This window comes from Lethenteron reissneri, unplaced genomic scaffold (assembly GCF_015708825.2).
Source record: "Lethenteron reissneri isolate LAM-NWPU_2019-01 unplaced genomic scaffold, ASM1570882v1 scaffold_98, whole genome shotgun sequence".
Taxonomy (NCBI): domain Eukaryota; kingdom Metazoa; phylum Chordata; class Hyperoartia; order Petromyzontiformes; family Petromyzontidae; genus Lethenteron; species Lethenteron reissneri.
Window position 1 is genome coordinate 18,703 of NW_026892527.1, and position 9,339 is coordinate 28,041.

Sequence of the window (9,339 nt, forward strand, 5' to 3'; positions counted from 1 at the left end):
GCCTGTGAACCTGCTCTCAAAGTTTCAGGTTCTTGTGCACCAATTTGTGTGGGAAAAAATTTAACATTAAATGTTATCACAGTATTTGGTTTCTCTTACGGGCTCGTTTATTTATCCGTTTACAACTCTGTCGGCCAACTGTTGGGCAAAGTCTTGGGGTCTCGCACAGTTTGCCCCAAGGGAGTGTTTTTAATATATATTGTTTTAGAATAACGTTATTCTGTAATCTTTATATTTTCCGAAAGTATCGTACAGGTTATCAAATCGCTGTTTCGCCCGAATAACTACCCTTGTAATCAACGACTTGTTTTGGAAAATTTAATCGGATCGCTAATGGCTCTGATGATGATGACACTTGCTGTGAGAGTTGTATTTTTAAATCCTTTATATTAAGTTCACTTGCTTGCTTGCGCGCTTAGGACCGTACAAATCTTTCGGTCGTTTTTTAACTCACTTCCAATCGAGCTGACATTTTGCACACAGACTCGTTGTGCGTGACAATTAATTTTCGTGAATTTTTTTTCCAAAATTTTGCACTGTTTAGGAATTTTTTTTTTTCATATTTAATTTAAAATACCAATGTGATAAAAATGAAACTCTTACTCAAGAAAAACAGAAATGAATAATAAAATAAAACCGATGCCACGCATATAAAGGATTTATAGTGAAAAACTTTGTTTTTACGGGTTAATTTTTTTCAAATTTTCTTGCCGTGGATTTCACACCTGATGATGATTGCTTGTGTTGCAGTCGAAACGCCGTGAGAATTTTAATCGGATCGCTAATGCCTCTGATGATGACAGTTGCTGTGAGAGTTGTATTTACCTAGCTACAATGCCACTGGTCAGTCTAGTGAATGGGTGGCACAGATGCTAATGCAACAGCAATGCCATTTCGAGGGTGTGGAGTTTATCCTGTTGTGTACGAAACTTGAGAACCCTAGCTACATACAATGTCTGCTGCCAGTTTTATAGGGCTGAACATTGAAAATGTCTAAGTGTACAATTATTGCGATTACCATGTCTCTATAGTCGTGGTTGAAGAGACATTGTAATGTTTTAAAACTATTTTATCTTTTCCTGTAATTTCTTGAAATTCTCTTTTGGTTGGTTAAGTAAAGACATGCCTTACAATGGCTGCCCATAAAAAAATAGTTTTAATGCATTTGTTTTCTGGCCATTTGTTTTAGTGGCCAGGTACTGGGCCGATTCTGCTGCGAGACAAGAGTGTGTGCTTCGCCGGGGAGAGATGTAAAAATGTAGGTGAAAAAATGAAATAAAAATTAATAAAAATAAAATCATAAAAATCACGACGTTTCGGAAGCAACACAAGCTTCCGTCTTCAGGTGAAACTGTCACAGCCAAATATCTGTATCACCTGAAGACGGAAGCTTGTGTTGCTTCCGAAACGTTGTGATTTTTCTCTTCTTCTTGGTTCTTTCGGTAAAGTCATCACGTAGAAGGGAAGTAATAAAATAATAAAAATAAAACATAATAAAATAATTCTCACGACGTTTCGGCCACAACGCAAGCAGCCGTCCTCAGGTGAAAACCAGGTCTGTCGGGGAGACAGCGTCTGAATGAAACAGCACACGAGCTTGGAGCATATATATATAAGCTGGGTTGGGAGGGGGGGGAAAAGGCGCTTCGACAAAATAATTTGCATATCAAGAGGAATTTAGCATATTTATGGGAAATGCAGGTATGTGATTAGTACTACTTGTGCCCGTGCATTATGCAGGATTAGCAGCATCCAAGGGAGGGGATATGGGAAATGCAGGAATGTGATTAGTACTACTTATGCCCGGGCATTATGCAGGATTAGCAGCATCAAAGGGAGGGGATATGGGAAATGCAGGTATGTGAATAGTACTAATTATGCCCGTGCATTATGCAGGATTTGTGATTTTTATTCTTTTATTTTAATTTCATTTTTTACCTACGTGACTTTACCGAGTATGAATCCTTGCAGTCGCGAAAGCTTCAAATCTCGAAGATATCAAAATGGACGAGCAGTGCATGCATCAGGACGGTGAGGAGCTGCAACAGCAGCAGCAGTCTCCAAACAATTGGAAGGCTCCTTCACACACCAGGCAGAATGCAGCTCAGTCTGTGCGACAGTATCCTCCTGCCTTGGCAGAGGCAGCAACCCAGACTTGTCAGTCTCCACAGGCTCAGCCAGTTAAGCACACCCCACAAGTGCCTAAGGTGTCTTCTGGCAGCAGTCAGCGAGCGAGTGGAGAGGCGGCTTCTGATCCAAGCTCCCAAGGTGATCACTTTGACTGCCCCTTGTTCACACACACGTGCTGTCTAGCTATTAAGACATATTTGAGGTGTTTGTAAATTATATAATTTCACTAATAGGGGTTTTCCCCTTTTTTATGGCAACAAAACTGACACCTTTTGCAAGGAATCATGCTTACATTAACCACAATACCTGCAGTCAAATGCAAACAATAAACACAACTCTGATAATGTATGCATTGTCTTTGAAACTGATTGGTCCACACCAGAGACAGCTTTCTTTAGAGTCTCGTCTCATATGGTTTTCGACCAGATGACGCCAAGTATTGTGGTTATTGTAAGCATGATTCCTTGCAAAAGGTGTCAGTTTTGTTGCCAGAAAAAAGGTGAAAACCCCTATGAGTATATTTTGGTACTGGCAAAGGAGGTCCCATGATGACGCCTTTTGGCGTCATCTGGTCGAACACCATATGAGACTAAGCTCTAAAGAAAGCTGTCTCTGGTGTGGACCAATCCGTTTCAAAGACAATGCATAAATTATCAGAGTTGTGTTTTTTGTTTGCATTTGACTGCAGGTATTGTGGTTAATGTAAGCATGATTCGTTACAAAAGGTGTCAGTTTTGTTGCCAGAAAAAAAAAAGGGGAAAAACCCTATTGGTATATTTTGCTACTGGCAAAGGAGGTCCCATGATGACATCATTTCAATGTATTATTCTGAAAGAAATTGTCCCTGCGTGTACTCGCCTTACCTGTCCGCTTTTTGCCACTTAACCAAATCCTCAGGCTGCGTGAAAGTGGTGTACGACATGCTGATGACTGCAAGCAACTGCGGCAGCAATTGGCCATCCGACCAAGAAGACATATTTCGCCTCCTGGTAAGTTACCTGCTTTCGTTTAAATTCCTCGCAATAACATGTCACAATAAGCATTTGATGTTTTAAAGAATTTGCTCTGCGGTCTGTATGTATGTAGGTGCACGGGAGAGAACATTTTGAAATATTAAAGAAAATCAAGGAAAACCTGGAGCTGATCCGAACGCTGCCCACGGATGTCAATGTGTTGCGCAACCTGCAGCAACAACAGTACGTGAACACGAAATAGACAATCGCTGCTCGTACGAGAGAAGTTCCCGATTGCTGCTGTAATTAAATGGTAGCAACAGAAGGGAAGTAATAAAAAGATAAAAAGAAAAATAATAAAATAATTCTCACGACGTTTCGGCCACAACGCAAGCAGCCGTCCTCAGGTGAAAACCAGGTCTGTCGAGGCGACAGCGTCTGAATGAAACAGCACACGCGCTTGGAGCATGTATATACGCTGGGTTGGAAGGGGGGGGAAGGGCGCCTTGACAAAATAATTTGCACATCAAGAGGGTTAATTTTTTGGGTTTTTTCTCCCTCCCAGATACGTGACGGAATTGCGTGGAAGGCCGTTCAACCTCAGCCGACACGGCAGCGAGTGTTCACAGGAAGTCTTGGCCGGCAGCCAGGGACCCTCCAGTGCCGGCGAAGGTTCCTCATCAGGTGACGCAAGCTCTCCCTGCTCGGCACAGCACATTTCTCTGCACGGAACGTGGCGGCACGCGGTAGAATTGAAAGACGTGACACAATTTGCCACAAAGTGATACGCAGTCTTCTTGGTTCTTTCGGTAGTCGTCACGTAGAAGGGAAGTAATAAAATAATAAAAATTAAACATTAAATAATTCTCACGACGTTTCGGCCACAACGCAAGCAGCCGTCCTCAGGTGAAGAACAGGTCTGTCAGACGCTGTCTTTCCGACAGCTCTGTTCTCCACCTGAAGACGGCTGCTTGCGTTGTGGCCGAAACGTCGTTAGAATTATTTTATGATGTTTTATTATTTTATTACTTCCCTTCTACGTGATGACTTTACCGAAAGAACCAAGAGGATGAATTCAATATTACTCGTATATGTCTTGAGGTGTAAATGGTTTTATTGCGAATGCTCATCCACTGGTTGCAGGCGTTGCACAGGATGTTGTGACGGGTGAAGCGAGTGGATCCAATGGTCCCCCACGGCCACCGGACGGAGACAACCCACGGGCCCGGCTTGGAACCCTGCCGGACAGCGGCAAGCCTGGCAACGCTCTTTACAAGTAAGTGCCCTTTAGGTGCATCATCGTCGCCACCTTTAAACATCGTCGTCATTTTTCGATTTAAAGCTTTCGTGACTGCAGGGATTCATCTTCTTGGTTCTTTCGGTAAAGTCACCACGTAGAAGAGAAGTAATAGAATAATAAATATAAAACATAATAAAATAATATAATAATATAATATACATGATAAAATAATTCTCACGACGTTTCAGCCACAACGCAAGCAGCCGTAACGTCGTGAGAATTATTTTATTATGTTTTATTTTTATTATTTTATTACTTCCCTTCTACGTGACTTTACCGAAAGAACCAAGAAGATGAATCCCTGCAGTCACGAAAGCTTTAAATCGAAACGCAAAGTTCGTAATGCAGTTTGGGCTGATTTTTGCACTTGGATTTCCAATAAAAAATGTCATTATTTTCCATAGGGATATACAGTACAAGCAATGTAAGTGTTGCTTCACATGTTATTTCTAATCGCAATGTTGACGGAGTAAAAATGTGCAAGTTAATGTAATACAGCCGTACAAAGTACTTGTTCGTGCTTCTTGTATTTGGTATTAACATTTTGGAGCCTTGTGTGTTGTTGTTTTTTCGTGTCTCAAGCTTCCTGAAACAAATCGACTGCTTGGAGTTTTTGGAGAATTTCACTTCACGTGGATTGTCGAGTGTCCAACAGCTGATGGACGTTACTCTACAGGCAAGTTCCTACGGACGCTTCTATGCAAACTACGCGTGTTTTTTAACGTTTACAGGATTGGGATTTATTTTTAAGTTGTGCAAGTTTTTCTGCAACATAAAAAATGCACAAAGAAGCTTGGAGAAGATGGAAGGTTGGAATTAAACTTGTAAAGAGTTAATACGTGTGTGGGTGAGTGGTGAGTGGTGAGGGTGAGTGGTGAGCGTGAGTGGTGAGGGAGAGGGGTGAGTGGTGAGGGAGAGGGGTGAGTGTGAGTGGTGAGGGTGAGTGGTGAGGGTGAGTGGTGAGTAGTGAGGATTGTCGTGCCACAAGAGGGGGCTCTGGGACCCTAGGCAGAGAAGCCCTTGGCGCCAGGCGCTAGGATCCCAGGCACCCCAGACAGTTAAACCCCTTGGCGCCACCAACGGGGGGGGGGGGGGGGCTGTGTGCGCTCTGTGGGATATCTGGAGGCACACACAACCCCACCCCTCGTTGGGCACGAGGCATAAAAGGGCAGCTCCCTGGCCGATTGGGGCCAGTCGCAGGTCAAGACCCGCCAGCCAGCCAGCTTAGGACCCTGTACCCCCTCGTCCCGCTTGTCCTTGTAAGGGCCGGGGCGCTGTGAGGGCCAGTGGTGGGACTCTGGGACTCCCGGCTCTACGTCCTTGTGAGGGCGAGTTCCGAGGAAGCCAGAGTCCAGACCCGCACCTTGGCTGGGTCGGGTCAGGTAGCCTCCCCTAGGGTAGTTGTAGCCGGAGGACCCCAGAGCGTAGCCAGAGCAGTGTACCTAGGCTGTGTACCTAGGCTGTGTACCTAGGCTGTGTACCTAGGCTGTGTCGCTAGGCTGTGTATTTAGGCTGTGTACCTAGGCTGTGTACCTAGGCTGTGTACCTAGGCTGTGTACCTAGGCTGTGTACCTAGGCTGTGTCGCTAGGCTGTGTATCTAGGCTGTGTACCTAGGCTGTGTACCTAGGCTGTGTACCTAGGCTGTGTATCTAGGCTGTGTACCTAGGCTGTGTACCTAGGCTGTAACAGAGTATCAGGACTGTTGGAGTGTTGTATTGTAATACAGAAGTTACCTCTACAAGTGTCTCCGGAACCCATTACACGTGGATACTGAAACATGCAAATAAAAAACATTGACAACTGCAAAAAAGTAGATGGGCTTGGGCAAGGGAACATCACTGGACTGCATTGTGGCTGGGAAACAAGACCGGTGTTGGAGTGGCATCCAAAGTAGAGCACACATCACCAAGAGGATGACCACCACAGAGATTCGAGTTGTGAGAATATTAGTTCGTGTGTAGTTGATAGATGGATCGTGGTCACATAGCTCGAGTGAGGAGGCTGAGGAGTCCTGATCCAGTAGTGGGTACAAAAAAAACACATTCCTCCTGCGGAGGGAGTGGGTAGGAACGTTGGGTTGCTCGGTCAATGGCCAACTGTGAGGGCGGGCACAAGCCGTCGTGAGTAGGTTAAACGTTGCGTTTTATAAGGGCACCACGGGGTGACCAGCCCCTCCCCACCCAGCCCCACCCCTCCCCACCCAGCCCCTCCCCACCCTTCCCACCCAGCCCCACCCTCCCCTCCCCACCCAGCCCCTCCCCACCCTCCCCTCCCCACCCAGCCACTCCCCACCTTCCCCACCCAGCCCCTCCCCACCCTCCCCTCCCCACCCAGCCCCTCCCCACCCTCCCCTCCCCACCCAGCCCCACCCCTCCCATTTTGGATGCACGACAGACAGACACAATAATCCCCTGTGGGCTGGTGGAACCAGGTGGTTCCTACCGGTAATACCGACTGATTTTGTACATTAATTGCTCTGAGGAATACACGTCGTCAGAAATTTGAAGAATGTTGTATCGTACACTATGGGAACCTCATTTGCCAGTAAAAATATCATAATTGTTTTTTTACCCTTCTATCTGGCAACAAAATTGACACCTTTTACAAGGAGTCATGTTTGTATAGACCACAATACTTGTCTCGGGTGTGGACCAATCAACTTCAGGGACAGTGCACATTATCAGAGTTATGTCTTTTGTTTGTATTATGACTGCAAGGTATTGCGGTCTATGCAAACATGACTCCTTGTAAAAAGGTGTCAGTTTTGTTGCCAGATAGAAGGGTAAAAAAACAATTATCAATGTTGTATCGCTGAACACAAGTTGGTGTGTGTGTGTGTGCATATTTTTTGTATTTCGCTGGATTTTAGGACTTGGATGAACTGGGAGTCCCAGAAGCCAAAAAGCGACTGCTATTGAGTGGAATCGAAGAGCATGGCGTGTCCACCACGATCTCCAGCGAGACGACGCTGCAGCGCTCGTCCAGTGAAGAGACAGTCCACCTCAGCTCCGAAGACGACGACGATGACGGCATCGACACCAAGGACGGCATCTGTGCCAAAGTGTTCCCAGCGCTGCGGCCCTCTGGCAGGAATCTGTCCTCTGTCGGCAATCGGTATCGCAAAAGCAGCATTGCCAAATACAATTTGCGAGCGCACGCTCGCCAAGCCGTTGCCCTTCCTCGTGCTGGCAGCTGGGGAGGCAGTAGCAGCCTGGAGGTGCCCAGGAGCAAGATGCCAAAATTGTCTTCATGCTCTGACATCGAAGAAGAAGAAGAGGGGCTGGAGTGAGGAGAGGAGGGGGGGTAGCGATAGATGGATGATGGTGGGAGGTTGTGTGGGCCGTGGGATGCACTTTGTATGAAAAGCCCTTGGGGTAAATAAGCTGGTGTCTTTTGATTTAAAGCTTTCGTGACTGCAGGGATTCATCTTCTTGGTTCTTTCAGTAAAGTCACGGTCGACAGACCTGTTCTCCACCTGAGGACGGCTGCTTGCGTTGTGGCCGAAACGTCGTGAGAATTATTTTATGATGTTTTATTTGTATTATTTTATTATTTCCCTTCTACGTGACTTTACCGAAAGAACGACGTTTCGGCCAGAACACAAGCAGCCGTCCTCAGGTGAAGAACAGGTCTGTCGAGAAGACAGAGTCTGTTTTTATTTATTATTATTTTATTTCCATTCTACGTGACTTTACCGAAAGAACCAAGAAGATGAATCCCTGCAGTCACGAAAGCTTTAAATCGAAATTCCTTTGAGCTTGCTTGCATAGTTTTTTTTTTTACAGAATGCAGTCAATAAAATATAAAGCAGCATCTTGGCTTTACTACCCAAGGCAGGAACTTGTCTCTTCCAAGAAAGAAGTGACTGACTTGTCAGTTTTGTTCCTTCTTAATTTTGGAGCTTTCGTGACTGCAGGAATTATTCTTTGTTTTTTTCGGTAAAGTCACGCCTAAAGATAAAACGTGCCGTTTAAGTCATCTGGAGTTGAAATATACAACACGTTTTGTTTCCATGCAGAGGAGATAGCCATGTTCAGAGCAATGTGCTTTTTTGTTGTGTTGCATTTGCTCGACTGTTGAAAGATCGTTTCAAATCTGCATCTTTTGGAAGGATGAACACGAAGTGGGAAGGTTTTTGCAAAATCAGATGTTCTCATACTCCAGAAGATTGTTGTACGGGGCCTGTCTGCTCTAACCTACTTGATAACAACCCCAAAAATGCCTAAATAAAGTTGATTTGTGACATGTTCCATTCTGCAAAGTTTTATAGACTTTGCTGCTGGTAGCAGATGTAGAGAGAACAACACCTGTCTACACTTCGTGTTCATGGAACTGTCTTAAGCGTATATATGCAGTGGGTTTTTTTAAATCCTTTATATTAAGTTCACTTGCTTGCTTGCTTAGGACCGTGCAAATGTTTTGGTCGTTTTTTTAACCCACTTCCCGTCATCCAATCGAGCTGACATTTTGCACACAGACTCGTTGTGCGAGACAATTTATTTTCGTGAAAACATTTTGTTCCAAAATTTTACACTGTTTAGGAATTTTTTAAAATATTTAATTACCAATTGCTTAATGCTGCCAGACAATCATCTTACCCATAGGTGGCAGCCATCTCAAGCCAGAGGACGAGCGGACTCTAGCCGCCATGCATATAAAGGATTTATAGTGAAAAACTTTGTTTTTACGAGTTAATTTTTGTTACAGGTAGGAACAACAGTTCCCCACTGCCCACCAGGGATTATTTGTCTGTCGTGCATAGCCCCTCCCACCGTGTAGCACGCTCCCGGATTGGTTGAAGTGCGTCACGTGACCGCGAGCTTTCTGCCCCACCAAGTTCCTAGCTGGCCACTGTGAAGGAACGTGATTGTGCTGTGGATTCAGAAACCCGAGTTTGAGGGTGACGTCCGAACTGCTGATTGTTTGGGCGCTGACCACTGGTGAAGTACCCGTCT

General features: G+C 45.1%; 1 protein-coding gene across 1 annotated transcript; it reads left to right on the forward strand.

The window, feature by feature from the left end:
• Positions 1 to 1,972: 1,972 nt before the first annotated feature.
• Positions 1,973 to 7,663, forward strand: LOC133340223 (uncharacterized; the record flags this gene model as incomplete). Its single annotated transcript, XM_061548250.1, has 7 exons — positions 1,973 to 2,268; positions 3,028 to 3,119; positions 3,217 to 3,326; positions 3,649 to 3,767; positions 4,227 to 4,359; positions 4,966 to 5,059; positions 7,254 to 7,663. Coding segments are annotated over exons 1-7 (1,223 nt in total), but the record flags the coding sequence as incomplete, so codon positions are not given.
• Positions 7,664 to 9,339: the final 1,676 nt, after the last annotated feature.